The following is a 21361-nucleotide window of genomic DNA, read 5'->3' as shown; positions in this document are numbered from 1 at the left end:
TAACAAACATATAATAAAAAATGTTCATTGTGGTAAACGATATAATTAATAGTTTTAGTAATAGTTTTATTTTCTTCCCGATTTGTAAAAAAATTCTTACGTGATAGAAAATCCGTTATGAAAAGCAAAACAACTTTTGTGAAGTTGAAATTCGTAGGCCTGTGCTATCAATAAACATTACAAGACTTTTGTACGCAAAATATCAGATTTTTTAAGTAATGTTTTTCTCATTCTTTTATTTCTTTTCGCATGTTGACTATCCAACATGGAAAGTAATTTCCATTTTAAGATTAAAAATACTTTTATGCATCAGAAAATTTTCAATTTTCACATGCAAAATCTTTATAACCTCCATTAGGCCACGTCAAACCAAAAAAATAAAACAGCGATTGAGAACATTACCCTGAATAATTTCTGGAGAAAACAATATATATTATTTTATAATGGATATCAAGTTTACTACAAGCTAAGGTAAAATGTAAAACGATTTTTTTCTGTATTTATATATGGGTCTTTTATTACATTTGGACAGAATTATAATTCTTTCACTTGGTTTATGCTCCTAGTTTTCTTGGTAGAAACATCTCAATATAATTCTTTTCTTATGAATGAGTTTTCTAAATGACTTGCTAATTAAGACTATGTTTTCACAGTAAAGAAATTCTGAATTTCTGAAGTCGTGTCATAGTAACATCTTAAGTATAAGGCAATTTTGAGTTTTCATCTCGCTTTCCAGCACTTTCAAACTTCCAAAATACATTATCACTTTTTTTTCATGTGTCTGTGGATTGAGTTACTTAATTTCTAAAGATCTTCTTGGTAAAATATAGGTTTAGTTTACTCATGCAAAGCCTTCTGGTAAGAGATCAGAACTGAGTATTTTTAAAGGTGTAAAACTGTTTTCCTCCTTTTTTTACAAATTATGTTGTTAAATTGGTTTTGGCCACTCATCAGTTGAAAATACAAAATTCTGTCTTTATTCCATTTTGATTCTAGTTAATTGTTGCGATTAGTTTTTATTCTTAAGCCTGTGCTATCATCTAACTATATTAATAATTGTTGCAGAAAATGAAAATAAATCTGATAATATTAAAAATGCATTTTTGAATGACATTTAAATAATATTTTATATTGAATGTCTGATCCAATTGATATTTCAAACATATAAGTTTGAAGTTAAGCACAAAGCTACTCAATGGACTATCTGTGCCCTGCCTACCAGAGGAATCGAAACCCAGTTTCTAGCGTTGTAACTCGACAGATATACCGCTGTGCCACTGGGGGCTCCAACATATAAGAAGTTGAGATTTGGAGATTGATAAGACGTGTAACTTATAGAGTCAATTTTATCTACTATTTCTTGACATATAAACAGTCATCAGAAATGTTTTTTATAGCCCAACGTTTTTACTTTTACAGCATTGTAGTGATGAGACTTTTGAAGAAGATGGAGAACTGAAACGTGCGATAATAAAAAGAACATTTCTTAAATTATCAGAAGGCAAAAAATGAAAAAATTGACAACAAACCCAAAGATAGTTAAAAACTTCTAGTATACATTGTATCAAACGCAAACACAAATAATTCGCGTTAAGTAGGTAAAATCATCCAATTTCCGATAACATCAAGTAAAAGATATACAAAAATGAACAAATATATTATGGAAAATAATATAATGAGGTTGATTAAATGCCAGTTAAAGTAAATCAATTGCCAATTTTTATAGAAAGATATAAATAATACCAGCATTACCATATCAAACCTTTAAACATTTTATAAAATGTGTAAAACTTTTCTGACAACATAAAATATGTAAGAGGTGTAGCATTCTTAGATGTGTATAAAATTAAGAAAGTAAAAAAAGTGTTCTAACACAATAACTAACATCACCTTCATGATTCTGATAGTACAGTAATTATATTATAATAGAAATATTTGTGCAACATTTCTACATTTTTCATTTTGGAAAAAAATAATGAGCATTTATTAGTAGTCCTCTTGAAACTTAATCTGGTGTGATTAAAATTTTTTTTTCACACAAACGTACCTTGATTGTTATATAACTAGCACACTATTGTTTAAGTGAAATATTTACCTTTTGTAATATAAAATGTTCAACTGCTGAAATAGATTTCGAATTATAAGATAATTCATTAAAATTTGAAAATAATCTAGCTCTGGTTAACCCATCTTGTTTTAAAATGACTTATGTTTGACAGTTCGAATAAGTCAGTCTAAAAATTTCTTACATCTCAGAGTTCTTTATTCAAATTTCGATAATGTACAATTTTTTATTTCTATTTGATGAAACTACCAGAGAAAAGCATTTCATATGAAACGCCCCAATTGATTATACGACAGGAAGAAGAACATTGACAAATATTTGTAATTTCTACTTATTAAAAATAATGTAAATCAAGAATCAACGGCATTTAATATTTGAAAAAAATTGATATAAATAAAGCAATTGGCTAAAGCATTCTTTGAAATTCATCTTCTTACTAAGTGATAAATTTACAAATGCGTAACATCCCCCCCCCCAAACTTCCATATTGAATTGCTAAAATAGTATTTAAGAAAACTACACAACAGGCGTAACTGAGAAGCAACCCATCATCGTCTATAGTAAAGCAGTTTGGTAAGTATTTCGTGCTGTAATAAGACAGAAAATACCAAAAGCAGGCTAATATAAGTTTTAACAGTAGAATCCCATTTAATAGCATTTCAGTAATACTTTGTTTCGAAGAGCGTTCCCGACTTGAGTTGCTAATAAATGTTGTGAAATTATAAAAATAAAATTTTAGTGAAAAAAGGTGTTCAAAACAGTTGTGTGATATTACCAAGCACATGAAAAGTACCAACATGGATGAAACGTGACTATTTTTATAATCTAAACAATGGAACTAGATCAAGCAGTTAGACAGTAGTATATCATTTTGATAAATTATCAGTTTCAACATCATGTTGTTGTAAAACTATTAGGCATAATAATCGAAACACAATTTATAAAAAACAACAACAAACAAACGGATATTGTTTGCTAATATTTTTATATTGCATATTGGGACCGGAAGTTCGAATGCTTATCCCCTAGTTTCTTTCAATTGAGCCTTTATGGGCATTTGTGTTTAATTTATAAAAAAAACAACAACAACAATTTTTTTCTATTGCATGTGAGGACCAGAAGTTGAAATACCTATCCCGAGTTTCTATTGAGCTTTTATGTTTCAGCTGTTCTTACTCGTACACTTTAACCAGTTGGATAACTGTTTCTGTACTGAAGCTGTTTTTATATCAATTTCTTACTTTACTTTGAATCTTTTTTCTTTAATAAAATGAGTTATGATTCTTTATAAAAAGAATACAGTAAAATAGTTTAGTATTAAACAATCTATTTTGCAGCGATTTTAAATATATATTTGTTGATATTTATCAACACTGTCTTCGTCATCCCCACTTTTTCATCAATTAAATGAAATCATTTTGTTGAAATGGATTTTGATGCCATCTATTTATCCATTCAATTACTTATTATGTAAAATAGCGAACTTGGTTATTAAATATATGTTATTTTTTCAGATATTTATATAAACATTCTTTTCAAAACAAAACTGTTTTGCGTCAGTGGTTATAGTGTCACAACCATATAACGTTTACATCAGTGTTTCTTCGAAACATTTCCTGAATGTAACTGTCTAATAACACACAATAAATATAATACGAAACAATTACTTTAATAAAGGCTGTGGGACAGTGTTTTTGTTCAAATCAATAAATAAATAAATTTTGGGAAAGTTGTAATTAACCCAAACACATGAAGATTGTTTGCTATATATTATCATATAACAATAACTTGAAATATATTGTTCGAGTTATAATGTTTAAAACAAATATTTTGGCCAACTATAAGAATTTGAAATGTCAGTTTGTTATAAACGAGAGGCTAGCTTGTTGCTATGTCCACCATCTGCTACTGTGACTGAACGTAAGATACATGAGTTGACATCGATAACTTAGACCTCTTCGTGGAAATAGCCGTATGACCAGGAGTTTGTTGGCGCTTTTTATACCGTATGTAGGATTTTGTGAGTGCATCCAAAACCTGCAAAACACACAAGTCACGTTACTTTGTTATATGTAAGAACATCTGGGCAACAAACTGAATATGCTTTCTTTATGTATATATATTAATATATTATTATTATTATTACTATGTTTGTTTGTTTATAGTTAAGCACAAGCAATGGGCTATCTGTGCTGGGCCCACTACCAATATCCAAACTCTGTGTTTAGCGTTATAAGCCTTCAGATTTGCCGTTGTGAAAACTGGAGGACATATTATTATGTAACTGAAATGGATACTTAACATAAATGCTATGACCTGTGTTAATATTAAGGTATTATATATATTAATGCATGTTATGTGTTTGTGAGTTTGATTGCCTGTAAACTCCTGCCACAGTTTTGGAGCTTTAGCAACACGAAACTTCGAAGGTGTCCTTTATCTGTATGGCGAGTTTCCTTATCAAGACGGTACCAAGGGGAACTAAAACGCACTAGGATTGTCACCCAAGTATGATAGGATCTAGTAGTAGGGTTTTAGGGTCGCTGAGCCCGAATCTGGGATAGGAATTTGTGTTTCTGCCCTCCCCTTTGAATCCCGGCGTTTGCTTTTGGGTCCGATCCTCTCTTTGGGTAGCTATGTAGATAATTGGGGGTAATAGAGGATCTTGATCGGTACATTCGGGTCTCCGTTAATCTTGAGGGGGATTTGAACACCGCAGCGGTGTAATCATAGTTGACCTTTCTGCAACTGTGAGTTGTAGGAAAATTCGACGGGATAAAAGTAATAATGCACCCGTATGTTAAAGTGAGCAAATGTCGGAAAAATATGAGTATAAATGGTAGACGAAAAAAGTTATCATCTCTTAAGGTTAATCAATATTTTATTTTATTTTTTCCAGTAATGCATTTTTGGCGCCAGAGCATATTCTCGAGAGATTCGACTTTCTAATTAGTCACATCTCCAAAATAGCATGAAATAGTCAAAATTAAAACTGAATCAATTAATCGTTCAAAACTACAGAAAGTGATTGGTGTTGTCATGAGGACGCAGGCTCGAAGCTTAAAGAGCATCGTCTAAAAGCCTATAAAATGTTTCAACTCCACTGAATTACAAAAATGTATCTGGAAATCTCTGTGTCTTTCGCCGTTGATTGATCTAAGGGGTAAAATAAAACTGACTGAAATCTTTGTGTACCTGTAGGTTTCACCGTTTTATATCAAACTAAAATATACAACTTGATATCTTTATATTGAATACGTTTACCATAAAGCAAGAAACGTCATACTACATTTATTAAAAATATTTAGATTAGCATATGTTTGGTCGATAAAGTTTTATGTTTTTAATCATGCTGTATCATGTTGTCTTTCCTTAGTAGATTTACATACTAGGTACATTTTAGTATGAAGTACGGCGTAAATAACGAAATAAGATAAAGTTTTTTTGGTAGATTAAATAGATTTATCCTGATAATTTTTTATTTTCACAAGTACTAAGGGACAATGAATAAAGCTAGATAAATTATAATATTAGCCTCTGGAACACAAAAGTCTGTACATACAGAATCAACAATGAAATTTCTTAACAATTGTTTATCAATAAGGCTAGCAATAACAAACTTAAATTTCTATGTTTTCCTTACTGATCTTAAAAATAGAAACAAGCAACATAAATTTGATAATAAGTATGAAATTACCTCTCTGTTTAGGTAGCAAAATATTAAAGCCACTAGAAACCCCTAGAAAAAAAAAAGTCATATTTAATTTAAGCAAGAGTAATCGTTTTCAAAACAATAACATGAGTAATGTAAGTATAAGTATCAGCAGGTATAGAAAATATTATTTGTGCTAAATACTGATTTTCTTATATTTTATTTAAAAGATTGCTTAGTCATTATTTTCAGAAAAATAACGATGTCCAGAATTTTACATCGGAGAAAGAGGTAGAAAAACTGGAAACCAGATTCACTGAACATAATAAAAAATCCTCCCATGTTTACTACCATTGAAACTCAAAAAGCCACAGTATATCCATACAAAACATTGTACAAAGAACCTAACATCAATAAACGTAAAATAAAAGAAATATTTGTTCTATACTACATATATATACTCACGTATCTCTGTGAATTACTTGTACCTGAGAATGACAAAATCGAAACGTCGTACATTGATAATAAAGTTTTTTTCGTTACCCAGCCAAACTGTCTCAAAACTTTTATTTCCTTCTAGTAACGTTTCTAACTTATACTTATCAGCAAAACCATAAAATACCTCAAATTATAGACTTACGAATAATGTTTGTGTTAAACTTGTAACTTGTTGTTGTTTTTAATAAAAAGTGAAAATGTAAAAGTTTCTTTTTTTGCTGAGCACAAAGCTACACAATAAGCCATCGATGCTGTACCCACTATATATATATATATATATATAAACTAATTTTGTGCCATCTTCTTGGTCTGACAATATCTTTCATGATAATAATGATATTTTGATTATGTAGTTAACAGTTGCTGATATTATGATGTTTGAACATTTATAACTCTAACTTGACAAATACTATGCCTTTCACCAAGATGTTTATAGACTGCTAAAGTTACATCATATTTCACCCAGGTAAAGGGTCAGATTATTTGAAATATGAAAAAGTGGTAACATTTAGGAAATAAGAAAACTACATTGATGTTAATTATAGCCTTGCAAAATATAATACCAAAACATTATGAGCAAAAAATATATTTATAGGGAAAGCTAAACTAGAGTATGTTTCAATTAATTATACATTTCTTAGGTAGTTGTAGTTGTAAGACATCTCTGTTGGTTAATAACGTAATGTGAACCGAGTTTATTATATACTCTGGAAACACATGTTGAACTGTTATTGTGGAATCAACAGATATATGCAGTTTAAAAAAATAACTAATATTATGTCGTGGCACACAGTTCCAGATATTTCAACTCATTAGATGACCTAAAAAAACAAAAATTAGCTCGTTGTTTTTGTTACTTCAGAAAAATTCAGAATTATATGGAAATTAGTTTTGATAAAATTGTAATTCTGAACTAAAATATTACAAAAAATTGTAAATCAAAACCAAGCAAAGCAAAATTTAAAGAGTTTACATTTACTATTGCCGCATTTTAGTACATCTATGGAATCTTGAGGAATTCATATTAATATTCTATTGTTTGTTACAATTGTATCTTTTTCATCTAACAAGTCAAACTGTGGACATTTCTTTACACGCTTATATTTACATTTTTGTCATATACGTTTTTATTTTTTATATTATTTTCACATTTTCTTACTTTTTTAGTTCAAATGAGAAACACCATTGAACATACGAAGATTTTTTGTAAATAATTGATATGCTCATTGTAATTACGTTTAATTCCATACTTGCCTGTAAACCGTCGATGCTGTGCTGGAAATAGTAGTAAATATTTAGAGCTTCACACTCCATCGACTGAGGTGTAAAACTCACCAAGAACAGATGAACGCCAAATAGTGGAAATAGTGCCATCGTTGCTTTCACAGCTGTCCTGAAACATTTTAGTTTGAGTTAAAACAATTTTGTAAAACTAAACTACTGTTCCACAGCTGTCCTGAAGTATCTTAGATTACCTTGGAGCAATTCTGTAAAATACCAACATATGTGATGAACTTCGTAACTGTATTTAGGGCTAAATATTTCTAATCGATCTATTGTGTAATATTTGCCATTTTATGTTAGACAAAATTAAGCAAGAAAATATTAAAAAACAAAAACAGGTATACTTCATTGGTATAATAGATAACATTTATATTACTTTTAATATTGTAAAAATATTACCTACTTATATTTCTGTCTGTCTGTATATTTAATCATGTAAAGAATGATCTATGTAATTACCTGTACTGGTTAAGCTCATTGGTCTGAACTGCTCTCATTTTCATAACCAACACTCTGATGATATTACACAGGAACAACAGGTTAAACTGCAATTAAGTGTAGTTTTATTAAACTTAAATATGCTTCCAACTTTGATAAATTACCTTTTTACATGTGGTAAAAGATACATAAACTTGTATTATTTATTGAAGACTTGAATACTAATTTAAATAATCGTTATAGATATATAACAGATGGGAAGCTAAACCTTTACCTTAAAATTTTTAAATCTGTGTATTTTATTAGTGCGTTATCATGGTCGTTTGGTGAGAACTACTCATAAATTCGAAATCATACCGTTAGGAGATTTAATTGATTTCATTTTACATTTAAGAAAATATGTATATACAAGCCTGTATCTTGGTTTTACTGTGAACAGAACGCACTGAAACAATTATTTATATAAACATTTCTACAGAAGTGATTAAGTTATCCGTCATTCCTTGATTTAAATGCCAAATCAATCTCATTAGTAATTCATACATTTAAAAACAAAACTACATTTCTTTTAGAGCTTTGTAGCAATTATATTTAAAAACAACTTGAAAGTGTGATAGTGAGGGTTCCTTTGTGAAAGTTTACCCGCATATAATTTATTAAACGTTGGTAACAGAAGTCACATTCAGTATGTTATCCATTAGGAACTCTTTGAAACGAAAAAAGTTTAGGCTTGGAGCGAGAAGACAAATAATCGTTTGGTTAATGTCTATTGTTCTAATCTAGAAATTAATGAGCATTTGTGTGTGAATACATATAAATATTAATATATTGTATTTATTGAAACGTGTTGGTAACTGAGAGAGTTGGAATTAACAATTTGGAGATATGTTACGATTACATCAAAAATGCGGGTTCTGTTTTATTTCCACAACGTATTCAATGTATTATGATTTCTTTGTTCATTAACGACGTTTTCCAACTTACTGTTTTGTTGTTAAATACAAAACAACACATTGGACTATCTACCTACCATAGGTATAGAAACTCGATATTTAGCGTTATAAGCCCTAAAACTTACCCATGAACCACCGAGGAGCTTTTCACCTAAGTTAAACATTATCTAAATAGAGATTGTGCTCCATCTATGAATATCGGTAAGCATTAGTACAAACATAAAAATAAAACTTCAATCAGTAAAATGTCGCAATATGAAATATATTGATCTCTTTGAAAGTACTCTATTTTGACACCAAGTTTCTTATTTATGAACCAGTTACACGCACAAAAAGCTAAAAGAGCTTGTTTAAGGTGGATATCAGTTTGTCACTTACTTACGAACCAGTTAAACATGTATTAGAAGGGACATGAACTTTTTCAAGGTGAATATAAGTTTGTCCCTTACTTAAGGACCGGTTACACACACTAAAAGGTACACGAACTTTTTCAAGGTGAATATAAGTTTGTCCCTTACTTATGGACCGGTTACACACACTAAAAGGTACACGAACTTTTTCAAGGTGGATATAAGTTTTCACTAAAGAAACTTTTATTTGAAATATTAGAGTCATCAAAATTCTACACCAACCCCAGAATAGGTAACCAGTTAATGACAAACAAGGAAAATCACAAATAATTTAATAAAACATTAACTGCAGCATTATGTGCTTTCCATACTTACCACTAAGCTCAATAAATTTGGTGCAGTCAATATCCACTCATAGGGCTCCAGAGACTGGGACCAGCACCTTGAGGATGAATCAGTGAACTTACAAAAACAAAGATATAAAAACAACAAAAGAAAAAAACACTATCTTAATTAACTTTGTTTTACTTTTTAAGTATTTTAATTAACATTTAAACCACATTTAAAAATACGAAATTACAAACAACTGCTACTACATCATGATATTATTTCAAATATAAAAATCTCTAATATACCTGTAAGAGACTAGAACTGACTCCATTTCCTTTTTCTCTTATCATTTTTGTACATTTTCTCTTTCGTGGAACAAGTTTTAAAAGCTTTGTCATAATTTCTTTTCCTTGGAATTATTTATATCAGTTGTGTCATCTTACTTTTTCTGAGTTAATGTAGCTATTTTCACAACGGACAAAATGGTTCCTTCATTGTATTTTACTCTTACAAAACTACAACTTTATTACGGTATTATAGATTTATTATTACAATAAAATTAGAACACGACTACCATGTTTATACAAATAAATTGTAATGATGGCATGTGTCACAACAACAAAATATAACAAACAATTATAAGGTAGGAATTTTCATTTTGCTTAGACCTTAGATGCAAAGAGAATTTTAAAAAACTAATTTTCTGACCATATTTAAATATTTTAATAAAGCACTGGGAGAACAACATATATATACCAGATGATATTTAAAAATATTTTGATGAAAGGCATAAGTACAAGGGTGTGATATATAGTTTTCATATTCTTGATTAGATTAACTATTCAATAATTCATAAGCATTTCCGGATAACTTATTTTTATTTTCTTACCTCTCGTCCTTTAATATTTTCCGTAAAATGCCGTAAATACCCACTATAAGTGCTGGAGATACTGCAAACAAAATAAATAACGATATTAATGTAAGTTAAGAAATACGTTTGCTGTGTACGCTTGGAGAAAAAAAATAGCAGCATAAAGACTGCACGAATTAATAAAACACTTTTTTTTAAAACGTGTGTGTTTCTCATGGACCACTAGATATATAGATTTGTAAGTAACCATATGTTTACGCAACTTGCAACAACATCTGATCTCTTAAAATCTACTACATTAAGTTTCCAGTGTGCTGTGTGTCAGACATGCTACATTCCTTTGCTGTGATTTTTTTCATTAATTGAATTCCAATGCTCAGTGTGTTTCTCAACTAAAATAATTATATACACTTTACCATCAGAATACCGACCAAAACTCATCTTGTTTTGGCCTAAACATGTGTCACTGCTACAGATCAGTATGGAGATGTGTGAGTTATATTAGTTGATACTCGATCCACGTTATTTAGCCTTTGCTAAAAACATTCAGTTATCAGAACTTATATACACATGTTTAGGGTCAAAATAACGTAAAAGCTATATTTTGGTCTACACAGTACTTTAAAGCTTTTTTTTTTCGTTCAAGTAATAATACGAAAATAAAGAGAAGAAACACAATTGAATGTATGTTGATACAAATTATTTGATGTATTATGCATAAGAACTATAATTTTGCAAAGTTCTTATATATATTTAAGGACTTCATAAAATGTGTACGCAAACAAATGGCTTTAAATTTTTATGCGTTATTATTATTACATGTTTTAAATAACTTACCCCATCCAGTGACATAGAATACAATCATGTTCGTCTGTTTAGCGAAGGCAGCTACAATTAGTTTATGAAGATAAAAACCTTCACAGAACATCCACATATATGTCGTCATTCTGAAGTACTTAGTTAAGATCAGAAGTATCTTACAGCCACTCTAGAATGACAAAGTTCTTTTTTAATTGGTTTAAGCTGTTGACTATCAGGTTAGGGATTTATCAGAATCAATTTCTTCCTTAGTAAACCACAAAGAAACTACAATTATGTAAAACAGAAAATACAACATACTTATGTTATAAAACAGAGTAAACAAAAGGGTAACATAAAAATATAATTACAGAAAAGTGAAGAATATGATTAGAGCTAAAAACATGCAAACAATTGAATATTTATCAAACATTAAATTCCCAGAAAAATATTATTTTTAACTACGATACATTAAAAATAGTTTGGCATTTCGGGCTTTTCTGGACACACACTCACAAACAAGGTATGGATAACAACTCAAAACAAAAATTAATTTAATAAATCCAGTTTTAAAGAAAAGGAAAAGAAATTTTTACACTCCAGACTAACATTATCTAGTGGATACCTTTCGCTGACCACTTGCTAATGTATTAATTGACGTGAATACCGTGTTAATTGATTAATAAAGTCTTACAATACAAAAATATTCTTTAATTGTATATATCGTAACTGGTTAAACAAACTTAGAAAATATTATGACATGTTAAGCAAGAAGAAATTAAAGAACCAATAGCAATTTAAAATTGTACTTTCTACTCTGTCGAATCTCATTAGCATAACGTTATTTCTAATGACGGGTATTCCACATATAGTTAAATACAGTATTACTTAGTAAATGAGAAAAATAAATGAAAAACACTAATTATAACTCATAAAAGATACTGAATAAGTAAGAAACTGGGCTATATTCTTTAATAGGCCGCCCCCTCTCTGGAGTTACAATGTCACACTCTATCTTAATTAGCAAGAAAATTAGATTTCAATTTAAAAAGTGTATTTTATTGCTATATATTTGAAGTATAACGAATGTTTTTTTTACACGTGTGCATTTAAACTGCTGTTGTATATTTTATATATATTAAAGCCACATTGGGCTATCTGCTGTGTCCACCGAGGGGAATCAAACCCCTAATTTTAGTGTCGTAAGTCCATATACTTACCACTGTCCTAAGGGAGACCTACTGGTGTTGTTAAACAATACGTTTAATAAAAATGCTGTTCATTATTCCGTATTTCCGGTTTTTAATATTAATGGTTCAGGTAGATTTACTGAAAGTTGTTTCTGTTATATAATCTAAAAACTTCAGCCAGATAAAATCAGATTCATTTTAATGTTGTATTTGTGAGTCATCTATTCTAAACAATGTTTATTTGAGGGTGTTTTTTTGGGAATGTGGGTTTCGGTTATTGTGTTTTAAAAATCATAATAAACTATAATTTCATAAATTTAGTGTCTAAACATTATTGCAATATTTAACTGGGAGAAGATGACAAAAATCATCATTATATTCAAATGTTGAATATTTTTAGTCTAACGGTAGTTAGTACTGCTTACATAGTCGTATTTAATCTTTGAGAAACCCAACTTATGATTTTAGAATGGGCTCCCTTCGAAGTCGTACGTATTGATATTTGAGAAACACTATTTTCGGTTTAAGAATGGGCTCCCTTCGAAGTCATGCGTGTTAATCTTTGAAAAACACAATTTTCGGTTTAAGAATAGGCTCCCTTCGAAGTTAATCTTTGAGAAACACAATTTTAGGTTTAAGAATGGGTTCTCACGGAAGTCAAACAGCTAAGTTATGGAACATTCTTTAATTTGCTTTATTCGAAATCACACGAATATACATTATCAAAAGTGAACAAAAATATATTATTTTATTACTACATATATGTTACAGAAAACACTTATAGAGTTTCATTATATAACGTTACATTCACGGTCTTTATTAACCTATTTAAGATAATCAGTTATATCATCAGCAAAAAAGAAAAAGCAGCCATAAATGCATTAAAGTACTTTAAACAGTTAAAGTAATCTTTGGCATTTCGTTATTACACAGTTACAACATAACCATACAAACAAGGATTACGAAACTCGAATAATTTTTGATTACCTTTAGATAGTATATGGAAACTAAACTATTTTTTAAATAGTAGTTTTTTTGGAATAATTGAAATCGCATTTAGTTTGAAAAGGATATATGTTTTTATATAGTGATTGCGTGATTTAATACGATAACTTATATTTCCTTCTGAAAAACTGATTGGGATACTAGTTAGATTACTTGAACTAAGTTCGAAGTATAGCTTTGACAGCAAGCGCAAGTGTAATATAAATATTTACGATAAATTCTTTTATGTGCTAATAACTGTTTTTTAGTTAAAGCTTCTGAAAATTGCGAAATATTTGTGTGTTATCAGTAAGCTATCTAGCGTTGCGTCCTACTACAGAGAAATACAGTGTGCAACCACGATGTTTATTCCAGAAGTTATACCTTAATTGCATGAATTTGTCACTTCTAAAAGAAAGAGAGAAAACGAAAAATGATCTTACGCCATTTTGGTTTAGTACAGAGTCGTCGGTTTCACTGTTTACACGTAATTCTTGGAGCTTAAAAACGGAGTTGAAAACAATGACGACCACAGCATTCAATAATAATGAGGTAAACAAGTTCTTGTGCATAATATACTTTGGTAGGTGAAATTGTCTGTAATAAAAACATATTAACAAACAGACAATTGATAAGAATTATAAAAAAAAAATCAGTATTAATATATTGACCCACTACTTAGGTCAGTTAGGTTATGTTGAATAACACTCAACTTTGAATGAAATATTTCTCTGGAACAAGATCCATTGCATGCTGTTTTTGTTTTGTTTAACTTAAAGTATAAACACAACTGAAGCTCTAATTGCAAAGTACAATATATATAGGTCTATTAATTCATTTGTTTTCATCTTATGACAAAATGAACATATTATACATATATATATATAATATAAACACATCCAAAGAGAAATTTTAAAATCTGATAGCATAATAGTAACTATAAAATGTCAAGTACTTCAAGTTATCTGGGTACTAAGCGTAGGTCTACTTAATAATTAAAGATACATAAAAGGCCTCACTATCTTCTTCAAAATTCACATAAAACAAAGGTTAGACAGTAATACAAATTTTCAAACAGTTACTTAAGGGTTTCAGAATTTCCACTAAAAGCTAAACAAAAGCACAGATGTTCGTATTTTTGAGGTGATAAACTAGAGAGAAACCAGGTTGGCCAACAGCACCACCGGCAGCTATTGGGCTATTTTTATCTGACCGAATAGGGGGATTTAACTTATACTTTTATAACGTACCCATGGTCCTAAACTGGAGCGCATATTTGAACACAGTTTGAACACGGTAGCCAGTAGTCATGTCCACTTCTTATTTAAGGATACAAATATTTAAAATGTTTACTTACCTGTAGACAAAAAAGATGATAATAGCTGGAATCAAGGCAATCACAGAAACGACGAAAGAGCCGATGAGGAAGTATGTTCGTTCTTTAACCATCTTTCGAACGAAAACAAAAACAAGCAATAAAATTGTTAATGCAGAAGATGTTTATTTTAATATTCTTACTTGATAGCCAAAAAACTGTTTATACAAATGATGCAGGAGATGTTTATTTTAATATCCTTACTTGATAGCCAAAAACTGTTTATACAAATGATGCAGGAGATGTTTATTTTAATATCCTTACTTGATAGCCAAAAACTGTTTATACAAATGAGATATTTATGAATGAAGTTAAAAAAATTGAATATTTTAACTCCAGACGCAGAGACTATGAGTTTCTGTTCAAGAGAATCAGATGATAGGTGTTGATAAGTTTTGTTTTTAATATACGTCTTACAAATACGACATTATGCATATAAAACTTCAAAATCTCCAAAAATCCTACAGGTTTAAAAATGAGTATTTTAAGTGACTACTAAACCACCTTTACACCTATGACGATCGTTGCTCAAAACATGTATATTATTTTATGACTGTGAAGATAGTTTGTACACAAAACATAAGAAAATAATTAAATATGATTAAACCCATAACGGTACCAGATAAGTTAAGAGAGTCAACGTAATATAATACAATTTCAAGCCTTCAGAATTAAAATAATGTTATTTTTGAGTAGTTATGTCAAATTACACATTAATTTGAATTATGTTAAATAAAAGACAATTCATACATAATAAAGTTAATATGTAAAGCAAATATTATGAGCCAATTCTTCCGCCCTAAAATTTCATACTTGTGTGTAACTAGAGGTTAAATAAATTTTCGAAAAAGTATAATATAGATAATATGAAACATTGCTTTTTACATGGTATCTGTGTGTAGTATACGAGGTTGCTGATGAAACCTATATTTCGAAAATATTTTTAAAAAATGTAAGACTAGATATGGTTATGCAGTAGTACCTTAGTAAGAACTCTTAATACCCAGCACTTTCAATCATCAGTCACTATTATCAAAACGATAATTGCTTAAATAATTTGATCATAACGATTTAATTCAAATTTCCTTTAACATAGTTTAATTTTTTCCAAATATGTTGTGTATACTTCACAAAAACGAAACTACATATGTTCACAAAACTTTTGTAAAAAATATATATTATAAACCAAAATGTCTTGCTAATTCAAGACACGAAATATTCATTCAACTTTGATAAACTAGCATACACAGAAATTCGTTTGACAGTTTTTCAACTTCAGCTTATGACGTCATCTAAAGAAATATGAATTAAGAAACATTCTAAGTAGGAATTTCTCTATTTCGTTTCTTGCGTAGTAATAAAGAGTTGTAAAGCAATCTCCTACTGTTTTTATTTACGTATTAAGAAATTTTAGAAGTTTTGATCAATATATTAAGGGTTCTTCCGTTAAGTATTACATTCTGATAATAAATTGGCAAACAACGATTTATAAGCACAATAAAATGTTTTTCTTCGTGGCAAAAATCAACCACTTCATTATGTTTATAAATTCGTGTTGGCCAATTTAGTTTTATATTAGCATAATGTACTTCCATACTGAAATATAATATTCTGGGGCTAATACTAAAATTAATATTTAACTTTGAAGGCTATAGGCTTTATGGTGAATAATTGTTTTCTTGAAAATTACTTTTATTGATTTTGGTAGAAAGAAGCTTCAAGGATGATTTCATCAGCTATTTTTATATCCAATGTTCTGTCAAGTTTTAAAAAGTATTAGAGCTGGTAATGATTAATAACAGTCTAATGTTTGTTATAGCTGAGAGTGAAAATGTTCTAAATTTACCTTCAATATACCACATTTATTATATTCAGTCCATTCTTTTCCTGGAAACTTCTGAAACCACGTGTTGTTTAGCAAACACTTTTTTTCTGCGTATCCTGCAATAGGAGAAGGTGTTTAAACGTTATTTAAACTGCAAACTCATAAGAGATGAAACTAACAAACGGGTAATAAACCAATATTATTTCAAATTAAATTGAAAATAAATATACATTTCTGGAACTTCAGTTTTATTTTTTGAGTGTTATCCAATTCTTCTAATTGTTCAATAATTAACTATTTCAAACACCTAGTTTAGAAGATCAATTATTTTACTTCTTGATTTATCTTTAAATAAAATGTTTTTACATTCCTTTATTCAGTACTAGAAAGAACTGATTTTTGTATCTTACTTGGACAGCTCGGAGGATTACCAGTCCAATAAATATGGCTAGGACAAGGCTGTTTCGCAAGAACGCCTGCCTGTGTATCCGGCCAGCAAAGCCAACCATCCCACGTTCTCGGACAAAAGGAAGAATCTAGAACAACAATTATATTTCCTGACACAAGTAGAAATAAGATAAAACAAAATTTATTTATTTCAGTTAGCAATGATATGTGAGGTTGGGGTATACTATAGGGTGGGAGTGGTAGTACTTGCCCCGTCAATTTTGACGGGCTATGCGCTAGTTAAGATATATTTCGCAATAGAACATTGTGACTCAACATTTGGTTTTATAACAATAGATCATTGTGACTCAACATTTGGTTTTATAACAATAGAACATTGTGTCATCAGAGTTGGTTCTTTAACAATAGAATATTGTATCACCAAAGTTAGTATTGTAACCGTAGAACATTGTGTCACAAGAGTAGGTTCTATAACAATAGAAGATTGTATCACTAGATTTGGTTTCGTAACATTAGAACGTTGTATCGCCAAAGTTAGTACTGTAAGAATAGAACATTGCGTCACCAGAATTGGTTCTGAAAGAATAGAACATTGTATCACCAAAGTTAGTACTGCAACAATAGAACACTGTATCACCAGAGTAGGTTCTGTAAGAATAGAACATTGTATCACCAGACTTGGTTCTGTAACAATAGAACATTGTGTCACTAGAGTAGGTTCTATAACAATAGAAGATTGTGTCACTAGAGTGAGTTCTATAATAATAGAACGTTGTGGTTATTTGGTTGTTTGGTGTTTTATGGCGAAAAGCAACGAGGCTATCTGCGTCAAACAACCGGTTAAAAAAGTGAAAGTAAATTAGATTAAAATTTAAAGTATAAAAATACAGCGAGTTAAAACCAAAATATGTCCAAAATTTGGATAAAAGATTTATATACAATTAAAAAGGCTAATAGTGCGTAAAAATTAAAAATACAATCAAGTCGGACAGTGTCACCATCGCCAATGACACTATCCAACGTCAGGGATAAACTCTTACAAAACACGTGTCTAAAATGGTGCCGCCGCTTACGGTCGTAACGACGGCTCGACAGTAAAATGTGGGCTATTGTGACTTGAGCGTCACAATGACTACACATTGGTGGATCAATACCAGATAACAGAAAACGATGGGTTAAAAACTGTGACCAATGCGTAGCCTTGCCAGGACAACTTCCTCCTTCCGATCCTTACGGAAGCAAGATGGCCAAAGACAAACAGAGGGTTTGACCTGAAAAAGCTTGTTATGACGTTGCTCATCCCAAGTCGACTGCCAACTGGCACGAAGCCGTGCCTTGAAGACAGGACCGTAGTTCATGTACGGGACAGGCACGGCCGTGATGGCATCAGAGCAGGCGGACTTAGCTGCAGTATCATCGAGCTCGTTCCCGTGAATACCGACGTGGGCAGGTATCCAGAAAAACTGGATGGAAACAGAAGATAGAGAAAAATGGGCCAGTCGTTGTTGAATATCGACGAGAATAGAATGAGAACTAGCGTGATGCGATTCCAGGGCCAGTAGAGAGTTAAGAGAATCAGTGTAAATAGTACAATCATTGTACTGCATAGCTTTTACATGATCCAGGGCAAGAGAAATAGAATACAACTCAGCAGTGAACACAGAAACTGTAGAGAGGATCCTGTGAGCAACTATGGAGCCACAGTAAACCATGGCAGAGCTTACAGAGACACCCAATTTCGAACCATCCGTGTAAATAGGAAGAGAAGAATGGTTTGAAAGATGTTTAGCAAAAAGAAGATGGTACTTCCAATCGGGAGTATCTGCCTACCTCAGATGACTCAAGGAAGGGATGGTAATAAGCCATGGTGGAATGGGCTGATCATTGGGGACAGCAATGTCATCCAATGCCAGACCCAAGTGAGCCAGTAGTGCCTGGATGCGAAGGCCAAAGGGAAGAATTGCAGACCATCTGTTCTGAAAGAGCACGGCCCACAGAGGAAGAAAGACACAATCCCAGGTTGGATGCCATGGTAAGGATCGAAGTTTGGTAGCATATTCTAAAGAAAGTTGCAAACGATGGAGGTAAAGAGGAATCAGTATACAAACTCTAAAAGGAGAAATTTGAAAAGCCCCGGTGCAGAACCAAAGTCTCAGATGGTGAATGGGGTCCAGCATATTCAAGGCCGAGGTCCTGGCAGAACCATAGACCAAAGACCCATAGTCAAATCAGGGCACGATAGATCCTGAGCATAGAACACTGATCCACTCCCCACGAGGTGGAAGAGAGGACATGGAGGATGTTCAGAGCCCTTGCACACCTGATACGTAGCTGCTTGATGTGTGGAATGAAGGTAAGCTTTTGGTGAAAGATAAGCCCAAGAACTTTGCCTCAGGGACCACACAAATAACTATATTGCCGAGACAGAGCTTGGGATCTGGGTTGAGATCACGTTGGTGCCAAATATGCATGCAAACAGTTTTGGAAAAAGAAAATATAAGACCGTTTGCAGTGATCCACGTCAACAAGCGATTGAGGGCAGGCTGAAGCTGCTGCTCAATAAACCCCATGCTCGAGATGTGGAAGTCGTTGACATAGAGCCCATTTGCAACAGTTAGAGGAAGATTAGCAGTGATAGCATTAATTTTAACACTAAAACGTGTGAGACTCAAGACACAGCCCTGAGGGACTCCAAGTTCCTGTGGAATAGACCGGGAAGAGTTGAACCCACACGGACTTGGAATCACCTGGTCAGTAAAAAGTTTTGAATAAAAATGGTAAATGGCCATGCAACCCATAAGCCTTCTCAAGATCAAAGAATACAGAAACAAGATGTTCTCTCTTGAGAAAGGCTTCCCTGATTGACGTTTCAAGTCGAAACATATGGTCCATGGTGGAGCACTGTTGACAGAACCCACACTGGGTGGACGAGAGGAGCGTGTTCGATTCGAGGAACCAAACAAGACGAGTATTAACCATCCTCTCCTGGACCTTACAAAGACAGCTAGTCAAAGCGATGGGACAATAATCAGAAGGAATCTTGGGATCCTTCCCAGGTTTAGAGAAAGGGAGGACAATAGCTTGGCGTCAAGCATCAGGAAAAACAGATCTGGTTAAACATAACCAGAAGAATAGCAAGAGAGGCAGGAGAGAGATGGCGCAGCATCTCATAATGAACATCATCAGGTCCAACCAATGTACTACCATATCGATGAAGAGCAAGTTTCAGTTTCATCAGTGTAAAGGGGTAATTATAGTCATAGAGACGATCAGCCTAAAAGGAAAGAGGCGATTGCTCTGCCCAAGACTTGATGGTCAAGAAGACAGGGGAAGAAACAGAAGTGCTAGAAGCACGAGAAAAGCTGTGGCCGAGAGCATCAGCAATGCTCTAGACATCAGTAACTTCCTGGCCATTGGAGAGCAAGATGGAAATGGGATAGGAAGCATACCTCCCAGTGACTTCCCAAATCTTGTCCAATACAGTTTTGGAACTGGTGGTAGAAGAGATGCTAGTAGTGACCTTAATCCAAGACTCCTTTTGGCTTTGACGTCGAACCTGCTGAGCATGGGCACAGGCCTACTGATAAACAATGTGGTTAGAAAGAGAGGAATACCATCAGAAGGTATCCAATGCCCGTTTTTGAGACTTCCATGCCTCCTGACAGTCAGAACTCCACCATGGACGAGGATACCATGGAAAACGTGTTGAGGTTTAAGGAATAAAATGAGCAACTACCTGGACAATATGGTCAGTCCCTGCAATCACACAGTCACCTGTTGATGGCAGACAGACAAAGGCAGGATCAAGTCTGGAGAGAGAGAGGTGAAAGATGGCCACTCAGCCTGGTCCAACTTCCACCATGGCACTTGGGTCGGGTGTCATCGACCATGGCCAACCCCCTCATAGTGATCGAAAAATGATCACTGCCCCATGGGTCACTACTAACCATCCAAGAAAAGCGAGTGAAAAATGAAGGGGAGCAAATCGAGAGATCAAGGGGAGTAAAAGACTGACTAGATGCATGAAAATAAGTATATGTTCCAGTATTGAAGAGAGAAAGGTTGTGATCCGAGAGCATATGCTTTATGGAACGACCCCCCATCATTACCAGCACCACCCCAGAGGGGGTTGTGTTCATTAAAGCCTCCTAGAAGTAAAAAGGGAGAAAGCAACTGGTCAACAAAAGCATCAAGGTCTGATTGATCATAAGTCTCCCCAGGAGACAGGTAGAGAGAACATACAGTGATGGTACGACCCAAGGAAACACGGATGGCTATGGCCTCCAAGGGTGTATCGAGGGATACATATAAGGAGGGCACATGCTGGTCGGCCAGCAGTG

The 21361-nt window shown here is 32.3% G+C and overlaps 1 protein-coding gene across 2 annotated transcripts in view; it reads right to left on the bottom strand.

Moving 5' to 3' along the window:
• Nucleotides 1–2181: 2181 nt before the first annotated feature.
• The window catches only part of LOC111085577 (calcitonin gene-related peptide type 1 receptor-like), a 34418-nt gene continuing 15238 nt past the window's right edge, over nucleotides 2182–21361 (bottom strand). Inside the window, exons 5-15 of one of the 2 annotated variants that reach the window (XM_022384772.1) lie at nucleotides 17024–17149; nucleotides 16635–16729; nucleotides 14771–14862; nucleotides 13857–14010; nucleotides 11279–11429; nucleotides 10460–10520; nucleotides 9616–9682; nucleotides 7959–8044; nucleotides 7470–7608; nucleotides 5763–5804; nucleotides 2182–4102 (exon numbers count right to left, since the gene is read on the bottom strand). In XM_022384772.1, coding sequence (XP_022240480.1) covers nucleotides 3971–4102; nucleotides 5763–5804; nucleotides 7470–7608; nucleotides 7959–8044; nucleotides 9616–9682; nucleotides 10460–10520; nucleotides 11279–11429; nucleotides 13857–14010; nucleotides 14771–14862; nucleotides 16635–16729; nucleotides 17024–17149 — 1145 coding nt within the window. In that variant the 3' untranslated portion in view covers nucleotides 2182–3970. The remainder of the gene's footprint in view (nucleotides 4103–5762; nucleotides 5805–7469; nucleotides 7609–7958; nucleotides 8045–9615; nucleotides 9683–10459; nucleotides 10521–11278; nucleotides 11430–13856; nucleotides 14011–14770; nucleotides 14863–16634; nucleotides 16730–17023; nucleotides 17150–21361) is intronic. The other variant, XR_002610386.1, reaches the window with a different exon arrangement.

Source organism: Limulus polyphemus, unplaced genomic scaffold (genome assembly GCF_000517525.1).
Source record: "Limulus polyphemus unplaced genomic scaffold, Limulus_polyphemus-2.1.2 Scaffold480, whole genome shotgun sequence".
Taxonomy (NCBI): Eukaryota; Metazoa; Arthropoda; class Merostomata; order Xiphosura; family Limulidae; genus Limulus; species Limulus polyphemus.
The sequence above is the reverse complement of the archived record's forward strand: the minus strand, read 5'-3'. Positions and strand labels throughout refer to the sequence as shown.